Raw genomic sequence first — 25,565 nt, 5'->3', positions numbered from 1 at the left:
GTGGTAAAATGTGCGACTGGTATATCGATTCGGAGTTTGTTTTGTTTATCTACATAAACATGCCTTTGAACAACAGTATCCAAGGTATCTGTTATTCGAAATCAATAATTTATCAAATCGAGTTGCCAGTTTTAACAAATTTTCGAGCAATTTCGTTTTGACATTTCGAGTTACTGAGGGGTAGTCAGATTTGCGATACAGTTTTAATAGACGAGTGGCAGGTCGTGTCGTCGTTTTTACTCACCACTGTTTTAAACATTCAGCACATCCTCAACGAAAAATCGAAGGTTCTTCGTTAGTTTTTTCTTCACAACAGACTAAACGCAATCAAAAAACTTACAGGAACTCATTTTCAGACAAGTAAAAACCTACAACATCGAACACACAGTTCATTCGTAACCGAATGTTCGAAGTGAGCACACGCGTTTTTTTAACAATCGACATCGGTAAGACGAAGGTGCCTATCACAGCAGAGGCTGTAGTATAGGCATTAAATAAAAGTGATAAAAAGTAGCATCCCCGCAAGTGAGTTCTGTCTGTGCACCGGTTTTGTATCGGTATCAACAGTAGACGCTATTGTGCTATCCTCGGGCAGCAGTTATTTCTATTGTTTGCTACCCGCATCGCAGCAGCCAAATCCTGAGTCAAGGTCACGCTGAAGCACAACGAAGGAGTGAAGGAGCAACTCACCTAACAGCTTACCGTGACATACTGTTAAGTATTTTCTCAAACTTTTTCTTTCAACTTTTACTATTCATATATTTTCTTTTCATTTTATTTCTTTCTTTCTCATTTCAAGTGCGGGAGACTTCTTTACTCCCGCACTTTAAATATGAATATTGATGACAGTGGGGGTGTCTCGGAGGAGGGCGAAGCTGAACGAATGAACGAAGAACATTTAGAGGCTGAGTTTGCTTCCGAGATGCCATCTACCCCTCCTATACCATCTCCCCCTCCGATACCATCTCCCTCTCCGATGCCATCTCCCTCTCCGATGCCTCCATCTCCCTCTAAGATATTGCCTGCCCGCCAAAAAGTTTACCAAGACGATGGCTCGGGGGGTCCGTGGGTGGTATACTTCCGGCCCAAATTAAAGTCTCTCAGAGTTTTAAATATTGCTCGGGACCTGGAAAAACATTACTCGGCAATAAAAACAATAGATAAGGTTTCGCCAAACAAGTTACGCGTTGTTGTGTCCGACCTGAAGCAAGCAAACGCGATTGCTACCAGCGAGTTGTTCACGAAGGAGTACCGCGTGTACGTCCCGTCTCATGTGGTGGAGATCGACGGTGTGGTCCGTGACGAAAGTCTGACAATCGAAGATCTGATGAAGGACGGGGTAGGCCGTTTCAAAAACCCCGACCTTCATCCAGTGAAAATTTTGGAGTGCAAGCAATTGCACTCCAAATCGATAGATGGTAAATTTTACCAATCGGACTCATTTCGCGTGACTTTTGCCGGATCTGCACTTCCAAATTACTTGGTAGTGAGTGGAGTTCGTCTACCTGTTCGGCTGTATGTACCGCGGGTAATGCATTGTACAAGCTGCAAACAGTTAGGTCATACGGCAACCTATTGTTGCAACAAACTGCGATGCGGCAAATGCGGAGAGGCCCATGAGGACGATCTCTGCAGAAGAGCAGTGGAAAAGTGTTGCTACTGCGGGGAGAATCCTCATGATCTTTCGGTGTGCCCTACGTACATACAGCGTGCGGAGAAATTGAAGCGATCCGTGAAAGAACGTTCCAAACGTTCTTATGCGGAAATCTTAAAAAGAACCACTCCATCGACCCCTGAGAACCCGTTTGCAATCTTGCCAGTTGAAGAGGATACCTCTGACGACCCAGGCGAAGGACCTTCCTACACACAGGTTGAAGGAAGCAGGAAAAGACAAAATCTGGCTTCTCCCAAGCTTCCTCGTAAAGGCCTCAGACTGTCCTCTTCGTCACAAAAGAACCAAACGGAAACAAAAAGTGCTGACTCAAAACCGAAGCAAACACCTCCTGGGTTCAAAAAACTTAGGGATGATAAGGAGTACCCAGCACTTCCTGGGGCATCAAAAAACCCGAATGACCCCAAAGCACAACCAGAAAATCCAACAAACGCTGGATTATTGAAATTTTCTGATATCGTGGACTGGATATTAACAGCCTTCAATATTACTGATCCTCTGAAAAGCTTCCTAACTGCTCTACTGCCAACAGTAAGGACATTTTTAAAACAGTTGACTGAACAATGGCCCCTCCTTGCAGCGATCGTATCTTTTGATGGATAATTTACCACTGAGAATCGAAGATATGATCATTGTGCTTCAGTGGAATTGCAGAAGTATCATCCCAAAACTTGATTCTTTCAAACACTTAATACATACTCATAATTGCGATGTATTCTCCTTGAGTGAAACTTGGCTTACTTCTAACATCAACCTCGACTTCCATAATTTTAACATAATCCGCCTGGACCGAGAAGACTCTTATGGAGGGGTACTTTTAGGGATTAAAAAGTGCTATTCATTTTATCGTATTAACCTCCCCTCGACACCGGGAATTGAAGTTGTTGCTTGCCAAATTAATATTAAAGGCAAAGATCTATGTATAGCTTCTATCTACATTCCTCCCAGAGTCTCGATAGGGCATCGTCGGCTTGCAGACATCATAGAACTTCTTCCTTCACCGCGGCTGGTTTTAGGGGACTTTAACTCGCATGGTACAGGATGGGGCTGCTTATATGATGATAATCGTTCTTCGTTAATCCAAGATCTGTGTGACAACTTCAATTTGACAATTCTAAACACGGGAGAAATGACACGGAACCCTAGACCGCCAGCACAACCAAGTGCGCTGGATTTATCCCTTTGCTCGACTTCGCTACAGTTAGATTGCAAGTGGAAGGTAATCTGTGATCCTCACGGTAGCGATCACTTGCCGATCATAGTTTCTATCACCAACCGTGGAAGACCATCGGAAACAATCAATGTTTCGTACGATTTCACACGAAACATTGATTGGAAACGTTACGCGAGCTCGATATCTGAGAAACTAGAAACATCACAGGAGCTTCCTCCGGAGGAAGAGTATACATTTTTGGCTGGCTTGATTCTTGACACCGCAATTCAAGCTCAGACGAAACGAGTACCTAGCGCGCAAACTAGTATGCGTTCTCCCAACCCATGGTGGGACAAAGAGTGCTCAGAGCTGAAAACGAAAAAAGCTTCAGCCTTCATCTCGTTTAGAAAGAACGGAACTCCAGATAATTATCGGAAATACGCGGTGTTAGAATTTCAAATGAAAAGTCTTATTAAAGCTAAGAAACGCGGTTACTGGCGAAGGTTTGTTGACGGATTAACGAGAGAAACAGCAATGAGCACTCTTTGGAATACGGCCCGTCGCATGCGCAATCGAAATCACGCGAACGAAAGCGAGGAATATTCTAACCGCTGGATATTTGATTTCGCTAAGAAAGTATGTCCTGATTCTGTTCCGGAACAGAAGATATCCCGCGTCGCGACATTGAATACAAACGAAACACCGTTTTCGATGGTAGAGTTCTCACTTGCGCTCTTGTCGTGTAACAATAGAGCCCCGGGGTTAGACAGAATTAAATTCAACTTGTTGAAAAATCTGCCCGACTCTGCCAAAAGGCGCTTGCTGAATTTATTCAACAAGTTCCTCGAGGGTAATATTGTCCCACACGAATGGAGAGAAGTGAGAGTTATTACTATTCAAAAACCTGGAAAACCAGCCTCCGATCACAATTCGTATCGGCCGATTGCTATGCTTTCCTGTATCCGGAAATTGTTGGAGAAAATGATTCTCTTCCGTCTAGACAATTGGGTCGAAACAAATGGATTGCTTTCAGGTACACAATTTGGGTTCCGCAGGGGTAAAGGAACGAACGATTGTCTAGCGTTGCTCTCAACAGAAATTCAAATGGCATTTGCTCGTAAAGAACAAATGGCATCAGTTTTCCTCGACATCAAGGGGGCATTCGATTCAGTTTCCATTAACGTTCTATCTGAGAAGTTGCATCAGCATGGTCTTTCACCAGTTTTGAACAACTTTTTATATAATCTATTGTCCGAGAAACACATGCATTTTGAGCATGGTGATTTGACGACAAAGCGATTCAGTTACATGGGTCTTCCTCAGGGCTCATGCTTAAGCCCCCTTTTATACAACTTTTACGTAAATAACATTGATGAATGTATCAACACATCTTGCACGCTAAGACAACTTGCCGACGACAGTGTTGTGTCTATTATAGGACCCAAAGCTGCCGATCTCCAAGGACCATTGCAAGATACCCTCGACAACTTGTCGACATGGGCTTTTCAAATGGGTATCGAGTTCTCTACGGAGAAAACTGAGCTGGTTGTATTTTCAAGGAAGCGAGAACCTGCGCAATTACAGCTTCAACTAGGGGGTGAAACCATAGCTCAGGTTTTCACATTTAAATATCTCGGGGTCTGGTTCGATTCCAAAGGTACCTGGGGATGTCACATTAGGTATTTGAAACGAAAATGCCTACAGAGAATCAATTTCCTTCGTACAATAACCGGAACTTGGTGGGGCTCTCACCCAGGAGACCTGATCAGGTTGTACAAAACGACGATATTGTCAGTAATGGAATATGGATGTTTCTGTTTCCGCTCCGCTACGAATATTCATTTCATTAAACTGGAAAGAATTCAGTATCGTTGTTCACGTATTGCCTTGGGTTGCATGCAATCAACCCATACGATGAGTCTTGAAGTGCTGGCGGGCGTCTTACCGTTGAAAAACAGGTTCTGGGTTCTCTCATATCGACTGCTAATCCGATGCGACATTTTGAATCCGATGGTGATAGAAAACTTTGAAAAGCTCGTCGAGCTTAATTCACAAACCCGTTTTATGTCCTTGTATTTTGACTACATGGCTCAGAATATAAATCCTTCTTCGTTTGTTCCCAATCGTGTTCATTTTGTGGATACTTCTAATTCTACTGTGTTTTTCGACACATCCATGAAAGAGGAAATTCGTGGAATCCCGGATCCTGTACGCCCTCAAGAGATCCCAAAAATTTTTAATAATAAATTTAAAGAAGTCGACTGTAATAAAATGTTTTACACTGACGGATCATATCTAGACGGGTCCACTGGCTTCGGTATATTCAATGTAAATTTCACCGCTTCCTATAAACTCAGTGATCCAGCTTCAGTTTACGTCGCAGAACTAGCTGCAATTCAGTATACCCTTGAGATCATTGACACTCTGCCCACAGATCACTACTTCATTGTATCGGACAGTCTCAGTTCCATTGAGGCTCTCCGTTCAGTGAAGCCTGGAAAGCACTCACCGTATTTCCTGGGGAAAATACGGGAACAATTGAGTGCTTTATCTGCAAAATCATACCAGATTACCTTGGTTTGGGTCCCCTCACATTGTTCCATACGGGGCAATGAGAGGGCGGACTCGTTAGCCAAGGTGGGCGCACTAGAAGGTGATATCTATGAAAGACCAATCTGCTTCAATGAATTTTTCAGTTGCTGTCGTCAGAAAACTCTAGCCAGCTGGCAGAATACATGGAATAGTGGAACTCTGGGACGATGGTTACACTCAATAGTCCCACAGGTATCGACGAAAGCTTGGTTCCGGGGGTTAGACGTGAGCCGAGACTTTATTCGTGTAATGTCAAGGCTCATGTCTAATCATTATATGTTCAGCGCGCATCTCCGTCGTGTGGGGCTCGCTGAGAGTGGTGTCTGCGTTTGCGGTGAGGGTTATCATGACATCGAACATGTTGTTTGGACATGTGTCGAGTATTGTGATGCCAGGTCCCAACTCATAGGTTCCCTTCGGGCCCGAGGTATACCACCCTTCGTACCAGTCCGCGACGTCTTGGCAACTCGAAATCTTCCTTATATGACTCTCATCTATAACTTCTTGAAAACTATCAATGCTCAAATTTAGTGCTCTCCCTATCTCTTTCTCGTCTACAGCTCTACCGCACTCTTCTTTACGTTGCTGGAAGTATGGCCTGTGTAAACGATGCTTCGGAGCATGCACCTGCCTTGAACTGACTGAGTTGCTGGAAGCTACCCAAAAACGTCACATCAACGTCAGAACACACCAACGAAGCATCCCAATCCAGAATAATCTCTTCATTGCTACAAGCTGAAAAACATGAAGATTCATCGAACGCAAAATGTGTCTAAAAGATGTATGCCACAAACCAATGATGTATTCAAATTTCAATTCAATACTGTGTAGGTCCCACCCTCCCTATGTCCCCTTACTAACTGGGGAGTATGCCGCCCCGTAATACGGCATCCCTTTCTCTCCCCCTAACAACAAGACAATCGGCCACGTTAAGCTAAAGCAAATGAGCCTAATAAAAATTTTATTTGAAAAAAAAAAATCGAACACACAGGCCACAGCTTGTCCAACCTAGTAGATCGGATTGAAAAAAAAGTATTTAGTGTGTAGAAACAAATAACAGATGAAAACTGACCCTCTTATTATTGTCACATTTCTCCGCAGGAGCTCCTAAAATATTCCACTTCACTTGGCGAAAATGTCACCGACCTCCAGAAGGCCCTAGAGTTGATGCTCTCGGTGCCCAGTCGAGCGATAAACAATAAGTACTTGGAGAGTATCGAAGGTTTCCGTGGAAACATACAGAAGCTAGGTCGAGTACTTGCTCACGAATATTTTGGAGTGAAGGAAAAGGACGGTAAAATCAAGGAGCGCTATCTTTTTCTCTTCAAAGCACGCATCCTCATCACCAAGGCAAAACGCCTGTCGGACGAAAAATCCATCTTTATACTCAAGGAGATCGTCAAACTACCGGACGCCCAAATCAAAGTGATCGACTCACGTGCCTTTGAAATACAACCGAAGGCGGCCAGTCGAGCAGAAACCGTACATCTGATCGCATACTCCGAAGAAGCTAAGCAACGCTGGATCTACGAGATCGAGGAGTACGCTAATAACGCTGTAGCACTTCAGGAGCACAACAACGACGATTTGCGACTTGATCCTAATCAGACAAACATTGACGATAGTATCATAAAGCTACCACAGCGAGTGGAAGCACATAAAAGTGACGAAAACATCAAACCATCGGATTTTGCCGATAACTACGTGGTGTTCAAGCACAAGGCACATCGCGAGGAAATTCAGTCGGCACAAAAAACAGCGAGTCAAGAAGTTGTAACCACTGAAGAAGAGGAAGAGGAGAAACCCGCAAGTGTTCAAGAACGTTTAGCAGCCTTTGAAGTTAAAAAATCCTCTCGAAAGCTTGACATTTCTGCTAGTAAACAAGAAACCGTACTTCAACAACAAGCCGAACAGGTGTCTCAGAGCAAACACACTAGCACACATATCCAAGAGAGTAACGTTTCTTCTGTGCAAGTCCAGAATACATCACTAAAACAGGATTCGAAGGTTGTCAGTCAATCGAAATCCGAAGTTACCCAACTTCAAGAATCCAAATCCACAGCGATCAAACGCCATCAGGAGTCCCAGCTAGAATCTCAAGCGAAAATCCAAATACAAGAAGCTAAAGTAGCTAACAACCAAACAACAACCACAAAACGACAGCAGGAGGTGCAAGTAGCTTCCAAAACAAAAGTTCAAGCAGTCGAAACAAAAGCTACAGCGTCTTCACAAGATTCTGTAGCAAAGGTAAGGACATCAACTCAACAGCAGCAACAGAAAGTAACAGAGACTTCAGTAGTTGCTCAACAACAAGAATCTACCTCTAAAATCGCTCAACTCGAAGCGAAACACGCTTCGTCAAAGCAAAGACAACAGGAAGTGTCGACAACCGAAACTGTCCAGGTTAATACAGTTTCTGCGAAGCCAGAATCCCCACTCAGTCCTCCGATTGACGCCGACTCAAAGATCAAGCAGATTGAATCGAAATACGCGGCCCTTAAGCAAAAACAATTGGAGCAAAAGTCGGAAGAACTAGACGCCAAGTTCCAAATTGTGGAAAGCAAATTTGCTGCACTCAAGCAGAAGCAGCTTCAACAGCACCAAAAACATCAGCAACAGCAGGAAGATAAACCAGCTGAACCTTCGAAAAAGTTACAACAAATCGAATCAAAATCTCAGCATATCATCGAATCTTCAGCACAGGAAAGCGTAACGATTGTAGCAGTTCAGGAACAGAAACCAGAACCAGTACAACCACTGTCGAAACTTGAACAACTTGAGTCGAAATACGGTAAAACCAAGAAATCTCAACCGGAACCAGTAGAAGCAATCTCAACTGCTCCTACCGAACCAGAAGTATCTTCAGTTGAAGCGGTTCCGTTGAATGCCGAACCGTTAACAAAGATTCAACTGATTGAATCGAAATACGCAGCCCTCAAGCAAAAACAACAACAAACACAGCAGCATCAAGAACCGTTAGTTCAAGAAGTTCAAACAACAGAAACAAAGCCGATCTCCGATCAACAAGAACAATTATCAAAGTTAGAGCAAATCGCAGCAAGACACGCTGCTCGCAGACAATCATACAAGAAGGAACAATCTGACTTAGAAGAAACCAATAAAACACAAGAATCAAAACTTCCAGTTGCTGTAAGCCAAACTGAGAAAAAAGAAGAGTCATTTACAGTGCAGAAGGTCGAAGCCGTAAAGTTTCCTGCAGTTACGGCAAAGCAAGAGACCAAACCGGAAGAAAAGAAACCAGAATCGGAATCACCAAAGGATAAAACAGAAAAGAAAGATCTTCCCAAGCTACTAATTCCTACAGCAGAAAAGATCGCAGATTCTTCCGTCGAAAGCCCAAAACCGAAAAAGCAAGTTGAGTCACCGAAAGCTCCAGCAAAGTCTGTCGCAAGTCCGAAATCAACTGAAAAGAAAGTTGAATCAGCAAAAGAAGCACCGAAAGCTGCTGAGAAACAGCCCGCGGAGTCTCCGAAGGTAGAAAGTCCAAAAAAAGTCGAGTCTCCAACACCACAAGCGAAGCCAGTAGAGAATAAATTTGAACCTACGAAGACACCGACAACTACAAAATCAATTTCAGATAGTTCGAAACCTCAAGACAAGAAGGTTGAACCAACTAAAGCTCCGGAGTCGCCGAAGACACCGACTAAACCGGTCGAACCTTCGAAAATACCAACCAAGGTAGTTTCAGCTAGTCAAAACTCAATCGAAAAGAAAGTTGATTCGACAAAGGTTTCTGAACCTCTCAAAACAGCCGAGCAAAAGACCGAAACTCCCAAAACACCGATTTCCGATAGTCCTAAACCAGTTGAACAGAAGATCGAATCTCCGAAAACATCGAAAAAACTAGATTCGGGTCTCTCGAAACCATTGGAAAAGAAGGCAGAACCTACTAAGACTGCTGAAGTTTCAAAAACTCCAACTGAACAGAAAGTCGAGCCACTTAGAACATCTACGAAGTTAGTTTCGGATAGTCCAAAACTACAAGAGAAGAACAAGGCAACCGAAGACGCGAAAGCTCAAAGTAAATCGGTAGAACAGAAAGTTGAGCCTAAGAAAACACAAGCAAAACTTGTTTCAGACAGTCCGAAGCCAGTTGAAACACCGAAAACACCAACTAGCCCTGCGAAAACAGAACCAAAAACTTCGAAAGCAGTTGACAAGAAACTACCCGAAGCTGCAGAGCCAACAGCGAAACTTGTTTCAAGCAGTCCGAAATCTTTTGAAACACCGAATACTAACTCAGTGAAAACAGAACCAGAAAGTTCGAAAGTAGTTGACAAAAAACTACCTGAAACTGCAAAACCATCATCGAAAGTCACAAAACCATCAATCAAAGCTCCAGAACCGATTACCAGTAAGCAACCGGAGAAGAAGCCAGAACCGGAGAAAACCAACACTTCGCCACCAAGAAAGCTAGAAGATCCTAAACCAAAACCAGATACAGAAAAGCCGGTAGAAACACCTTTCCAAGCCAAGAAGATCGAATCAGTTAAGTTACCAGAGCCACCAGCCAAGACCAAAGGTAAGTTATTCAATATCGGTTGACTCTACGGGTTCTAACCAATCCCGTAGTACAGTCACATCCGCTGCATTTGTACATATGAACTGCTTTTTACATACCCTTGAACCTAATCATTATTGCAGCAGATTCCGCTAGTGTAATAGGTTACGATACTCCTGTAGCGGTTGACGAACCAGAATCTTCCCTAGAAAATCTAGAACAGCAGAAACTTAGGGAAGCGGTGCTTGAGCGTAAACTCGAAGAGATCCGCATCAAGGAACGTGCGGCACTGGTGGAAGCCAAACGCATTCGACAGGCCAAAGAGGAAGAGATCAGACGAAAGTTTGAGCTACGAAGCAAGCGGGAAATCCAGCAGATCAAGGAAACCGCTTCCGAGCTACTTGAGCAGATTAAGGCTACCAAAGAGTCTGTTCAGTTTGTATTGGGTGACGGAGATAAGCCGACCGACACCAGGTTACCCAAGTTCACACAGGCAGCCGATAACGATCCGGATTCCCCGAATCAACGAAGGCCATCCTCACACGACAACAGTCGAAGTGGATCAGGAGAACAAGCGGAAGAATCGGGTGGTGATCAAGGTGAACAGTCAGAAGGAAACCAGGAAGGATCGGGAGGAGATAGCGGAGGAAAGAGAACTCCACCGCCTCTTCAACTGCCGACATTCTTTGATCCGCCGCCTCCGCCAGTATATCACGCTACAATCGAGGTGTTCATTAAGAAAGAACGCCCACCACCACCACCGCCACCGAAGATCACCAGGAAGCTGGTGGTTAATACCGACGAGCTAGACCGGAAGTCACAACTTTTCTTAGAAGGTCAATTACCGGAAGGACCGGATCCGGACTTCTCAACTGCAGCCGCGCACCGTAAAGTGAAAGGCATTAAGCATCTGTTTGGTAAAACCGGCGAAACCGTACGGTACGCCGAAGATACGGTTCTCAAAGCCGAACACGGTGAATTCGAGAGCATAATCATCCCGGAAGAGGAAGAACCCAAACACAAAGAGCCGGTATACGAGTATCAGTACACCGTCGAAGATCCGGTGACGGGAGAGAAAATTTGCACGGCAGATCTTGATCTGGAAACGATCGATAGAAACCGTCATAGAATGGAGCACTCTTCCAGGCACGCGACCCATCGATATTCCACGCGAAAGGATCGCACCCTTGAAGGTACAATTGCATTAGTGTTGACCTGTTGCTGCCTGTTGTCAAACTATCTGTTAACTCGCACTCTGTAGCAGGGCATATCTAGGCCAATGAATATGCACCAATCCGAATCGGCAAAACGTTGGCGGTTAATAGCATGTTCCAATCAGTATTTGTACACGTCTAAGTGAAGATAATCCAGTTTTATTTGCAGCAGCACATCGGAATGCTAGGTTTATGTTTTCTTTCTTTCTTATAATTACCAAATATTGCATCTCGTTCGACATTCTGTTTTGTTATTTAACCATCAATTCAAGATTAATTTTGTTTCACAGCGCAAACGCTTTCTACCATTTCGTGTCTTCATCATTCCCTTGTTCAGCAGTTTGTACTTTCCAACCGTTTAAACTAATCTTATTCCTTTCACAACCGAACTTAATCCCTGTGACAAAAAAAAAACATAAATGGACGCGCAGCACAACTCGAGGAACTAGCCGATTTTGAGGTCAAGCACGAAGGAAAGATGTCGGCCAATAATACCGAGGCCATACCGGTGCCAACCAACATCAGACCGCGCTTTTTGAAGGCAATTCATGGTCTGAGCGTCGAGCGTAAGTTGTCGTTTTGTTAGCGTATAGTCATACACTCAGTCATTCAGTTAGACGGAAATGGAAACTCCGAGTTTCATTTAGGTTGGCAGTTTGCAGTATACAATCACCCAGTCTCGCGTACATTAAACAACAGCAACAATCATAGAAAAAAATAAACGCTTCCTGGCTGGCTTATTGGAGTCCATTGTCCGCTTGAAATACATGTTCAAATTTAATGATCAGACAAAGCTTTTGTAGAGATTAAACTAGCTTCTAGAGAACGCTTCAATTTCTTTATGTAGACTGACCGAGTAATTAATGAGTTGATTGTAGTCCAAAACCAAACTGTATCTGTAAGGCTTTGGACTAATAATAACCTTCAGTGAAAAGTATCCAACCTACCCTGAAGAAGTTCCCCCACACGAGAACAGCCGAAACGTTGTTACAGCACGACACCCGTACTACGTTAGCACCTATAACTGCGAACACCTTTTTTTTGTTTTCCTCTGATGATTATTCCGATTTGAGTTTCCAAACAGAATCTAACCGGTCTTCTCTTCAAATTCGAACAGCCGGTGAAAATGCGAGTTTCACGTGTCAGTTGGATGAGCGCTCGAACGTGCAGTGGCTTAAGGACAACAAGCCGCTCGACGACAAGCTGGCGGATCGCATCAATATGCGTGAAACCAATGACCTAGCATATTCGCTGGAAATTCAACACTGTCGCGAAGAGGACACCGGTACCTACACGGCCCGTGCTATCAACGGAACGGAAAATTCCTCATGTACGGCCCAGTTGACCGTGGAGAAACGTAAGTAGACATAGCGTCTCCGATGTCATTTTGCAATGAATTAATTCCTTGAATTAGTGACACCAGAGCAGAGGAAGGCCTTGTCGGAAACCAACGCTCCAGTGTTCATCGTAAAGATGAAAGGTACCGAGGTCGTTGAGAAGACCTATCTCACGTTCATGGTAAAGGTTAAAGGTGATCCCAAACCGAAGATCCGATTGTAAGTAGTCAAAACGGGATGGGAACACTATTCACTCAACGGTTTTTTTTATTTTCTTCCGAACGATTTCATTTCAGCTGTAAGGACGATCGCGAGATTACCGACTCCGACAAGCGCATGAAAATCGTTCGTGATCGCGAAGATAGCGGATACTACGAGTTGATTATTCCAGAAGTGCACAAAGGCGATTGTGGTGTTTACTCGTGCACGGCCTATAACAAGTTCGGTAGCACGAAAACCGAAGCGCAACTGCTGGTGAGCGACCAGACCGAGCTATTCAACGAGTTGGACACTCTGCAAGACAAAAACAAATTCGTTTGGAAAAAGAACGGTGTTCCCTTCGATCCTGAGGAGCGTTTCAAGGTGCTGATGGCTGAAGATTCCGACTCGTTGGCGCTTGTCTTCCAGCACGTGAAACCAGAGGATGCTGGACTCTACACTTGTGTTGCCGCTACCGCTTCCGGCAATATCCAGTGTAGTGCTGAACTGACGGTTCAGGGACAGGTTAACCAACTGACGCAGGAGCCAACCAAGCCGCACTTGATATTGGAATCGAAGGACGCACTGGCGCGAATTGGTGGTAAAGCATTGCTAGAGTTGAAAGTCCACGGTTATCCGAAACCGGAGCTCGTCTGGCGCCACGAAGGCACGATTATCGAAGCGACCGATCGCTTCAAGTTCCTCTACGAGGACGCCGAATCGGTATCGCTCGTTATCCGGAATGTCCAACCGTCGGATGGAGGTGCGTATTCGATCGTAGCGCAAAACGAACTGGGCGAAGATTCGACCTTTATCAACCTGATCGTCAAATGTCCACCGAAGATCGTGAAACCACACGACATGTCCGCTATGGTCGGTGAGCACTACAAGATGTCCATTGAAGTCGACGCCATCCCGGAGGCTACGGTTAAATTCTACCGCAACGGCAGGGAAATCGTGGAAAATGAACGTATCAAATTTTTGACTGCTGAAAATTACTACATTATGAAATTTAGCCCAACCGTAATGGAAGATGCTGGCAATTATTCGGTAAGTTTCCTTTGGTAAAATTCTATGGGGGATCGTTATTCGAACTCTATCTCACCCTCGCAGATTATTGCCACCAACGAAATCAGTCAAGCAACCGAATTCTGGGAATTCTCCATAAACTCTCCACCGCGTATCACCCGTAAGTTGGATCCGGAGTTGATTGTCAACGAGAAGGAAGACATCGAGCTATGCATCAAGGCGGACAGTAATCCACCTCCTATCGTCCGTTGGTACAAGGACGGCCGGGAAATCTTTGCCGATGGCAAAAAGGTTATCATAACCGAAGATGATGGTCGCTTCACGTTGAAAATTCACGCTGCAGACCGTGACGATACAGCCAAATACAGTGCCGATATCATTAACGACTACGGTACGGTGAAGGAGCGTTGTCAGGTGAACGTGAATACCGATTCCAAGGTTCGCGAGTCGCTGAATGCCATCACTTGCAAGGAAGGCGAAACGAACATAATGCTGGCGGTGAAAGCCGATGGATATCCCAGACCGACCGTCCAATGGTACATTGACGGTGTTGAGATTACGGAATCTAGCAACGACTACAAATTTGAGGAGGAAGGATTGTACTATAAATTATACATCAAGGAAGCTAAGGCAGAACTGCAAGGCGTCTACAAGGCTAAATTCACGAACATTTACGGTTCAGACGAGACCAGCGCTAAGACGACGATTCAGTGTACGCCCAAGATTCGCAAGGCACTAGTCGACACCGACGTTGACGAGAACACTACGCTTACGCTGGAGGTCGGAATCTACGCGGAACCGGAGCCGGAAATAACGTGGTACAAGAATGGTCAACCGATGCAAACCGATGCCAGACTGACGATCAAGAGAGATTCGCAGCGCGTCGAAAACTATACCCTATCGCTGGCCATGGTTCGCGGTGCCGACTCCGGGGACTACGAAGTACGCGCCGTCAATTCCATGGGCACCATCAGCAGCAAGTCACGGGTCGTTGTGCAAAGTGAGTATTACAGTTCGACGGTTAGTTTGATATACGTTTACAGTGGTAGGTTTTATTTCACCGATCCCCGCTGCTGTGGATCAGCAGCAGCGAGTCTATGTATGTGTTATCTGTTGACAAGCGAAGATCGTGTTTTGTCAATAACCAACGCAATGTTTAGATAGAATTTGACTCAATGTGGAGTTTTTGCTGAAACCATGTGATAATATCGTTTTTTTTCTATATATGTATTGCGTTTATTAAAATCATGCGCTTAATGTTATTATCATTCAGCCGTATGTGAAGAGCAAACAAGGGATGAGACCGACAAAGAGTTGCAGAATACGGAAACGGTACAGCTTGAACAGGAAATACTTGAACAAATCTCGCAAACCGTTCCTAGAGAAGAAAGTCCCGAACGTGAGCAGTCTTTGATTACTATCGATAAACGGGAGCTGGTTACTGAGATTACGATAAGCGAACCGGTAGAAACGGAGCAAATTTCGCTACCGCTACCGGTTCAAGAAATTGAAATAAACCTAGACAGCACGATAGCTCCGGTTGAAGTATCCAATAATCAGGGTAATCAGTACTCTTTGAAAGCACATTTTCGGCACGAAAAAAAAACTTTGAATTCTACCCGTTTTATTCCCTTGTAGTTCGTATCTAGCGTATTAGTAGCTTTCAACCAGTATTCCATCCACCAGGTTCTTCTCATGAAAATAGTCCTTGTACATATTGTAGTTCAAGTAGTAGTTTTAAGTGACCTGATAAACCCTTGTAATAAATGTCTATTTATATACATGCTCAACACATACCCATCGCTATCAACACACACACCCCATCCACACACGTCATACACATCTTGTGGATTGTCGAAACCATGCTCATGTTTGCTAAAACTACGTTACCATCCGCTTGAACTTTGGCTGTGCTTGCTCGGCACTCGTCACCGTCTGCAGAGGCCCTTGTAGCGAGCCCCGGTGATAATACCGAAGCACACCGCGTGTTCAGCGAATGTACCAAAATCGATCAGAACGGAGAGACAATCATGATCTCGGTGCATACCGAAGAAAGTCATGCCGCCATCGTAACAGGTAATTGGTTCTTGATTGCTACACCTCATCATCCCCATCATTCATCCCGTCGTTGATTACCTGTAACGTACTAAACTAGAACCTCAATTTACACGAATAGCGAATTTAAGACCTTGGATATCCAAGAAGTCTCTATAAAAATAGAATTCAGTATCTATACGCGTACCTGCTGGTTCAGAATGCACTGCACTGAGAAAGTTCTTGTTCATCCAAAAACTCCTTGGAATATAGACCCTCAGATCTACCGTCGTAACTGATGACATTAACGAGATTCTTTTGTGCGATTCTTGCTCGTTTTATCACATTGAGGAAATCACCCAAAAATTATCTGGAATCTACATGTACATACATATATTTGCACTACATCACATTTAAGATAACACATAATCAACAATAGTACGCCACAGTACTCGGTTTGTGGCTGCCGCTCTCCATCCTCGATCACGCCCAATGCTCGCCGGATCACGTTCTACCTGGTCTTGCCCGCTACGCTCCTCACCCTCTAGTTCCAAACCGATTTGTGGTGAACACCAGTTTAGCAGCGTTGTTGTCCGGCATTCTTGCAACATGCCCTGCCCACCGTATTCTTCCGGCTTTGGCCACCTTCTGGATGCTGGGTTAGCCGCGGGAGTACAGCGAGATCGTGGTTCATTCTTCTCCGCCACACGCCGCTCTCCTGCACACCGCCGATGATCGTCCTTAGCACGCGTCGCTCGAGAACTCCGAGTGCTTGCAGGTCCTCTTCGAACATGATCCATGCTTCGTGCCCGTGGAGAATAACCGGTCTTATGAGCGTTTTGTACATGGTACATTTCGTGCGGAGGTGAATCTTTTTTGACCGCAGATTCTTTTGGAGCCCGTAGTAGACACGACTTCCATTGATGATGCGTATTTGTATTTCACGACTCCCATTGTTGTCAGCCGTTAGTAGGGCTCCGAGGTAAACGGATTCAACTCTGCTCTGCTCCAAAGTTCCAAAGTTTCTCGCGATAATGTCCATGTCATCCGCCACTCCGGATGTTAAGCCCGGCTCGTCGTATTACTCCTTTCAAGGCGATGTTGAATCGCTGAAATCTCTAAATGTCATTAAAGATCGATGGAATTAAATACGTATCATGAAGCTCTTTCAAGATACGAACATCTTCCTAGCAAGCTCTACCATCAGAAATCTGAGAATAGAAAATAGTCGCTGGGGGCTAAATCTGGCGAATATGGTGTATGTAGCAGAAATCTGAATTTACATACCTTTTCAAGGGCTCATACAAAATTATGAATACATTTTCTTTGAATATCTGTATCATTTGGATATTCTGAAATCTGATAGTACAAAAGATGAGGAGGTTTTATGCCTGGAGACATAGAGATAGATTGATGATAACTTATATCCCAGTGTTTTTTCCCTGCTCCAGAAGTAAATAAATAACGAAATAAAAAAATCTTTACGATATCAGCTATCTCCCGCAACTACTCTTTTCGATTTCCCATAATAATGGAACGAACTTTTGAGATGATTTACGGAACTACGGCCTCTTTTGAATTACCAGAGCGCAGTACATCATCGGTGTTTGTGCGATCAAATCTAGCTTATCAGTTAAAAATGATTGATAATGCCGACAAAATGCATTTTTTTTCTCAGCGCTCTATTTTTCTGAAGATAGCTAGACCGACTTCAACATGCTATCGCTATTGGGTCAATGACAAAGTTCGAAGATCAAATGAATGACACTTATAGTTTTGGAAATAGAATGGTATAAGTGACGTATCCGAAAAAAACATTTGTTTGGAGATGGCTGGGCTAATTTACAACAAGTGTAGGCCTATTCGAAAGCTTTTATAGGACTATGGTCAAGTTCAAAGACTAAACAGCGGTCACTTGTGCTTCCGGAGATATAAAAAAAGGAAACTTTTTTAATGCCGAAAAAAAAAGGAAACTTTTTTAATGCCAAATGTCTTAGAAATGCATGAAACTTTCAGATCTGGTGGAATCTCGTAAAAAATTTTTTGAAAAAAACCGATTTCGGGACTTTCGAGATTTCCAAAAACGAAAAAAAAAATTTGGATGCCAAAGTTCGGAAATCCTCGTTGAAAAAAAACGCAAAACTGAACAATTTTTTTGTGGATGTAAAATGTCTTAGAAATGCATGAATCGTCCAGATTTGATGTAATCCCGAAAACAAAATTTGAAAAAAAATCGACTGAGTTTTTCGATCATTTTTTTTGTCGTGAGTACAACTTATTTGACTATGGGGCGCCTTTTCAAAATTTACTCTGTACAGGAATGGGTAGAACTTAATCGTGAATATCTTTTGTTGTACTTAACCCAACAACAAATTTTTTCTGCATGCCATCGGAAATATGATCAACAATTTATGGTAAAATTTCCAGTAGTATGAAATAACCACAAATAATTCAAAATTATAGTTTTACAAAATTTAAGGTTTCAACGAGTATTAAAGAGTAAAGTTCATGACACTTGTTTGTCTTTCTCGTGTTTGGACGACGGTTTCGGTGCAGTGAGCGACAGAACTTCCATTGAAATTATTGTAACTCGTACCGTGTGCACTTCTGCAGGCAAACATTTTGTTTATTGTTTCTTGCCATGTCTCATTAATTTGTTTGTTAGAATAAATGTGGCGTGAATTCACCATACTTTAGTATAGGTGCACCGTCACAACTCTGGAATTAATGAAATGAAAACTTGCACAATTATGAGAACGATTATAGATACTCAAAAGTGTGGAGAAACGTGTTAGTTTTATTCGAATTCACGTCATCCAGTTATGTCTCTGTCATTACCTATCCACTTTTTTATGCCAAATATCTTAGAAATGCATGAAAAGTCGAGATCTGGTGTAATCTCAAAAAATATTTTTTTGAAAGAGGATTTCAAAAGAGAGAGAGAGAGATGACTTAAAAAATTTGTTTCGTGCATTTCTAAGACAAAACAAAAAAGCCGGATAGCTTTGAAAATTTGCGTTAAATAAGCCGCGTAATAAATTCGCCTAAAAAATACCTCTTCGTAATAGTATAAGTGACGTAAACGACAAAACACTTATTTTTCGTCTTTTTTTCTCCGATGGCTAAATTCTTTACATTACTTCTGTGGAATTTTGTTCGCAGTCGACTCTTAGCGTGCAGAATCACTGCATGTCTAGTACTACGATCATACTGACACTATGAAAATCCTTCTAGGTCGGGGCTCGAACATACGAAAACTGGCTTGTGAGACCAGTGCCCTATGCATTGAACCTCCAACCCGGGCAGTACCGATTTTAGCAAGCTTCGGCTCATTTGAGAGATACTGTTGAGTCGTAGATCATGTTCGAACATGGCGGTCACTTTCGATTCAGGAGAAATAATGGTGCAAATGACATAACCAACAAAACGCTCTAGTTTTTCTCTCCGTTCAGTTTTCTCGTAGATGGCAGAACCGATTTCATCAAACTTTGGCTCGTTCGGATACTACTACCGGTTCATTGAACATGTTTGAACTTCAAATGGCTCTCACTAGCGGTTCTGGTGATACAATGGTATAAGTGACGTAAACGACAAAACTCATTACCGCTCAATTTAGTCGGATATGGATGAACCGATTTCCATACTTTTAGGCTCGTTCGAGACTAACATTGGGTTATGGATCAAGTTCGAAAATATAATCGTACAAGTGACGTATGTTCGAGCCCCGATCTGGAAGGATTCGTAATGTCAGTAGGATTGTAGCACCAGCCATGCAATGGTTCTGTACACTTTTAATCGGTTGCGAAGTCTATTGAAAAAACGTGATTAATCCACCTAGCAGTGAGATGATACCTTTTTTTATCAATACGCATGTGTTTTTGCATGGATATTCTTAGGTGTTTTAGTTCTCATGACATTATTTTAATTATCGTCGTTTTAAACGGCAAATTGAGATTTTAATCACTCATTACCCTGTAATGCCGAAACTGCAAAACATATCGAATTTCAATCTTAGCGTGTAACAATCGATTGAACATTCCATGAGATGTCGAAGTAAGTTCCTCTTTAGAGTTTTTCGTGATTATTTATGGTACTTCCAGAGCCGGTATTCAGGAATTAGCATAGCCCAAAATGATTCGAATGGCCATAAATTATTACGCCAAACAATTTACATGAAATTTATAAACTCATCATCTGTAATTCCAGAATCGGATAAAATTCACCGATTTTGTATGGGACCTTAAGTCCTGTAATATTTGTTTTTGAAGTTCGATTTGGTCTTTTTTGAGAAAATGATTGAGCTTTGAGAATCGATTCGATACTGGAACCGGAATTCTAAAATCGGTGTAGCCGAAATCAGTTAAATTCACCTGAGGAGTGTGTAGACATCTTTGAGAAATTGTAGTGCGAATTAAAATTTGGGGGTACATTCCGAATCCAAAAACGAATACCGCTTAAACTGAAATAAATTTATTTGGTAATCGACTATCCAAATCTGCAAACCCGATAAACCTGATTAATTTATGTGAAATGGACATTTTTATACTAATCACCCTGCATTTTCTAAACCAGAAGTCGGATCTGACTAAAAAGTAAGAGGTTTTATAGGATTTTAAGACCTCTCATTTGAATCATAGATGATTCTTAGATTTCATTTGAATCTTAGATCGGTTCAGCCATCTACGAGAAAAATTAATTGCATTATTTTAATTATCATCCTGTGGTTCCGCAATCAGAAGTCGGATCCAAACGTAATTCAGGAACCTTGTTTGGGAGTATACGACTTTTCATATGAATCTGAGTTTGTAGAAAACGGTTTAACCATCTCCGAGAAAATTGAGTGAAATTATTTGTCACACACGTCAATATAATTATGGAATTACTTCCAACTCGATAATGCTGGTATCATCTGGTTTACATATGTCATATTCGAAAGATTATGTTGCCAAAAATGAACCGTGCTAAAATTGGTCCGAGGCAAATTGTCATAAAAAAAGATGCTGTACACAGTCTTTTTGGTACTTAGAAACAATTATATGTAACAGTATAAAAAATCGTGTTTCATTTTTTTTTTTCAAATAAAATTTTTTATTAGGCTCATTTGCTTTAGCTTAACGTGGCCGATTGTCTTGTTGTTAGGGAGAGAGAAAGGGATGCCGTATTACGGGGCGGCATACTCCCCAGTTAGTAAGGGGACATAGGGAGGGTGGGACCTACACAGTATTGAATTGAAATTTGAATACATCATTGGTTTGTGGCATACATCTTTTAGACACATTTTGCGTTCGATGAATCTTCATGTTTTTCAGCTTGTAGCAATGAAGAGATTATTCTGGATTGGGATGCTTCGTTGGTGTGTTCTGACGTTGATGTGACGTTTTTGGGTAGCTTCCAGCAACTCAGTCAGTTCAAGGCAGGTGCATGCTCCGAAGCATCGTTTACACAGGCCATACTTCCAGCAACGTAAAGAAGAGTGCGGTAGAGCTGTAGACGAGAAAGAGATAGGGAGAGCACTAAATTTGAGCATTGATAGTTTTCAAGAAGTTATAGATGAGAGTCATATAAGGAAGATTTCGAGTTGCCAAGACGTCGCGGACTGGTACGAAGGGTGGTATACCTCGGGCCCGAAGGGAACCTATGAGTTGGCATCACAATACTCGACACATGTCCAAACAACATGTTCGATGTCATGATAACCCTCACCGCAAACGCAGACACCACTCTCAGCGAGCCCCACACGACGGAGATGCGCGCTGAACATATAATGATTAGACATGAGCCTTGACATTACACGAATAAAGTCTCGGCTCACGTCTAACCCCCGGAACCAAGCTTTCGTCGATACCTGTGGGATTATTGAGTGTAACCATCGTCCCAGAGTTCCACTATTCCATGTATTCTGCCAGCTAGCTAGAGTTTTCTGACGACAGCAACTGAAAAATTCATTGAAGCAGATTGGTCTTTCATAGATATCACCTTCTAGTGCGCCCACCTTGGCTAACGAGTCCGCCCTCTCATTGCCCCGTATGGAACAATGTGAGGGGACCCAAACCAAGGTAATCTGGTATGATTTTGCAGATAAAGCACTCAATTGTTCCCGTATTTTCCCCAGGAAATACGGTGAGTGCTTTCCAGGCTTCACTGAACGGAGAGCCTCAATGGAACTGAGACTGTCCGATACAATGAAGTAGTGATCTGTGGGCAGAGTGTCAATGATCTCAAGGGTATACTGAATTGCAGCTAGTTCTGCGACGTAAACTGAAGCTGGATCACTGAGTTTATAGGAAGCGGTGAAATTTACATTGAATATACCGAAGCCAGTGGACCCGTCTAGATATGATCCGTCAGTGTAAAACATTTTATTACAGTCGACTTCTTTAAATTTATTATTAAAAATTTTTGGGATCTCTTGAGGGCGTACAGGATCCGGGATTCCACAAATTTCTTCTTTCATGGATGTGTCGAAAAGCACAGTAGAATTAGAAGTATCCACAAAATGAACACGATTGGGAACAAACGAAGAAGGATTTATATTCTGAGCCATGTAGTCAAAATACAAGGACATAAAACGGGTTTGTGAATTAAGCTCGACGAGCTTTTCAAAGTTTTCTATCACCATCGGATTCAAAATGTCGCATCGGATTAGCAGTCGATATGAGAGATCCCAGAACCTGTTTTTCAACGGTAAGACGCCCGCCAGCACTTCAAGACTCATCGTATGGGTTGATTGCATGCAACCCAAGGCAATACGTAAACAACGATACTGAATTCTTTCCAGTTTAATGAAATGAATATTCGTAGCGGAGCGGAAACAGAAACATCCATATTCCATTACTGACAATATCGTCGTTTTGTACAACCTGATCAGGTCTCCTGGGTGAGAGCCCCACCAAGTTCCGGTTATTGTACGAAGGAAATTGATTCTCTGTAGGCATTTTCGTTTCAAATACCTAATGTGACATCCCCAGGTACCTTTGGAATCGAACCAGACCCCGAGATATTTAAATGTGAAAACCTGAGCTATGGTTTCACCCCCTAGTTGAAGCTGTAGTTGCGCAGGTTCTCGCTTCCTTGAAAATACAACCAGCTCAGTTTTCTCCGTAGAGAACTCGATACCCATTTGAAAAGCCCATGTCGACAAGTTGTCGAGGGTATCTTGCAATGATCCTTGGAGATCGGCAGCTTTGGGTCCTATAATAGACACAACACTGTCGTCGGCAAGTTGTCTTAGCGTGCAAGATGTGTTGATACATTCATCAATGTTATTTACGTAAAAGTTGTATAAAAGGGGGCTTAAGCATGAGCCCTGAGGAAGACCCATGTAACTGAATCGCTTTGTCGTCAAATCACCATGCTCAAAATGCATGTGTTTCTCGGACAATAGATTATATAAAAAGTTGTTCAAAACTGGTGAAAGACCATGCTGATGCAACTTCTCAGATAGAACGTTAATGGAAACTGAATCGAATGCCCCCTTGATGTCGAGGAAAACTGATGCCATTTGTTCTTTACGAGCAAATGCCATTTGAATTTCTGTTGAGAGCAACGCTAGACAATCGTTCGTAAATTCAACAAGCGCCTTTTGGCAGAGTCGGGCAGATTTTTCAACAAGTTGAATTTAATTCTGTCTAACCCCGGGGCTCTATTGTTACACGACAAGAGCGCAAGTGAGAACTCTACCATCGAAAACGGTGTTTCGTTTGTATTCAATGTCGCGACGCGGGATATCTTCTGTTCCGGAACAGAATCAGGACATACTTTCTTAGCGAAATCAAATATCCAGCGGTTAGAATATTCCTCGCTTTCGTTCGCGTGATTTCGATTGCGCATGCGACGGGCCGTATTCCAAAGAGTGCTCATTGCTGTTTCTCTCGTTAATCCGTCAACAAACCTTCGCCAGTAACCGCGTTTCTTAGCTTTAATAAGACTTTTCATTTGAAATTCTAACGCCGCGTATTTCCGATAATTATCTGGAGTTCCGTTCTTTCTAAACGAGATGAAGGCTGAAGCTTTTTTCGTTTTCAGCTCTGAGCACTCTTTGTCCCACCATGGGTTGGGAGAACGCATACTAGTTTGCGCGCTAGGTACTCGTTTCGTCTGAGCTTGAATTGCGGTGTCAAGAATCAAGCCAGCCAAAAATGTATACTCTTCCTCCGGAGGAAGCTCCTGTGATGTTTCTAGTTTCTCAGATATCGAGCTCGCGTAACGTTTCCAATCAATGTTTCGTGTGAAATCGTACGAAACATTGATTGTTTCCGATGGTCTTCCACGGTTGGTGATAGAAACTATGATCGGCAAGTGATCGCTACCGTGAGGATCACAGATTACCTTCCACTTGCAATCTAACTGTAGCGAAGTCGAGCAAAGGGATAAATCCATCGCACTTGGTTGTGCTGGCGGTCTAGGGTTCCGTGTCATTTCTCCCGTGTTTAGAATTGTCAAATTGAAGTTGTCACACAGATCTTGGATTAACGAAGAACGATTATCATCATATAAGCAGCCCCATCCTGTACCATGCGAGTTAAAGTCCCCTAAAACCAGCCGCGGTGAAGGAAGAAGTTCTATGATGTCTGCTAGCCGACGATGCCCTATCGAGACTCTGGGAGGAATGTAGATAGAAGCTATACATAGATCTTTGCCTTTAATATTAATTTGGCAAGCAACAACTTCAATTCCCGGTGTCGAGGGGAGGTTAATACGATAAAATGAATAGCACTTTTTAATCCCTAAAAGTACCCCTCCATAAGAGTCTTCTCGGTCCAGGCGGATTATGTTAAAATTATGGAAGTCGAGGTTGATGTTAGAAGTAAGCCAAGTTTCACTCAAGGAGAATACATCGCAATTATGAGTATGTATTAAGTGTTTGAAAGAATCAAGTTTTGGGATGATACTTCTGCAATTCCACTGAAGCACAATGATCATATCTTCGATTCTCAGTGGTAAATTATCCATCAAAAGATACGATCGCTGCAAGGAGGGGCCATTGTTCAGTCAACTGTTTTAAAAATGTCCTTACTGTTGGCAGTAGAGCAGTTAGGAAGCTTTTCAGAGGATCAGTAATATTGAAGGCTGTTAATATCCAGTCCACGATATCAGAAAATTTCAATAATCCAGCGTTTGTTGGATTTTCTGGTTGTGCTTTGGGGTCATTCGGGTTTTTTGATGCCCCAGGAAGTGCTGGGTACTCCTTATCATCCCTAAGTTTTTTGAACCCAGGAGGTGTTTGCTTCGGTTTTGAGTCAGCACTTTTTGTTTCCGTTTGGTTCTTTTGTGACGAAGAGGACAGTCTGAGGCCTTTACGAGGAAGCTTGGGAGAAGCCAGATTTTGTCTTTTCTTGCTTCCTTCAACCTGTGTGTAGGAAGGTCCTTCGCCTGGGTCGTCAGAGGTATCCTCTTCAACTGGCAAGATTGCAAACGGGTTCTCAGGGGTCGATGGAGTGGTTCTTTTTAAGATTTCCGCATAAGAACGTTTGGAACGTTCTTTCACGGATCGCTTCAATTTCTCCGCACGCTGTATGTACGTAGGGCACACCGAAAGATCATGAGGATTCTCCCCGCAGTAGCAACACTTTTCCACTGCTCTTCTGCAGAGATCGTCCTCATGGGCCTCTCCGCATTTGCCGCATCGCAGTTTGTTGCAACAATAGGTTGCCGTATGACCTAGCTGTTTGCAGCTTGTACAATGCATTACCCGCGGTACATACAGCCGAACAGGTAGACGAACTCCACTCACTACCAAATAATTTGGAAGTGCAGATCCGGCAAAAGTCACGCGAAATGAGTCCGATTGGTAAAATTTACCATCTATCGATTT

At 43.0% G+C, this 25,565-nt stretch overlaps 1 protein-coding gene across 8 annotated transcripts in view; it reads left to right on the top strand.

The window, feature by feature from the left end:
• The window catches only part of LOC131438700 (obscurin), a 153,290-nt gene that overhangs the window by 105,301 nt on the left and 22,424 nt on the right, over nucleotides 1-25,565 (top strand). For 3 of the 8 annotated variants that reach the window (XM_058608876.1, XM_058608883.1, XM_058608884.1), the window contains 8 exons: nucleotides 6,519-9,960; nucleotides 10,083-11,132; nucleotides 11,585-11,719; nucleotides 12,271-12,510; nucleotides 12,568-12,709; nucleotides 12,787-13,738; nucleotides 13,802-14,717; nucleotides 15,659-15,793. In XM_058608876.1, the coding sequence (XP_058464859.1) occupies nucleotides 6,519-9,960; nucleotides 10,083-11,132; nucleotides 11,585-11,719; nucleotides 12,271-12,510; nucleotides 12,568-12,709; nucleotides 12,787-13,738; nucleotides 13,802-14,717; nucleotides 15,659-15,793 (7,012 nt within the window). Of the gene's footprint in view, nucleotides 1-6,518; nucleotides 9,961-10,082; nucleotides 11,133-11,584; nucleotides 11,720-12,270; nucleotides 12,511-12,567; nucleotides 12,710-12,786; nucleotides 13,739-13,801; nucleotides 14,718-14,990; nucleotides 15,279-15,658; nucleotides 15,794-25,565 lie in introns of all 8 variants that reach the window. The other 5 variants (XM_058608877.1, XM_058608880.1, XM_058608881.1 and 2 more) reach the window with 5 other exon arrangements.

This window comes from Malaya genurostris, chromosome 3 (assembly GCF_030247185.1).
Source record: "Malaya genurostris strain Urasoe2022 chromosome 3, Malgen_1.1, whole genome shotgun sequence".
Classification (NCBI taxonomy): domain Eukaryota; kingdom Metazoa; phylum Arthropoda; class Insecta; order Diptera; family Culicidae; genus Malaya; species Malaya genurostris.
The sequence above is the reverse complement of the archived record's forward strand: the minus strand, read 5'-3'. Positions and strand labels throughout refer to the sequence as shown.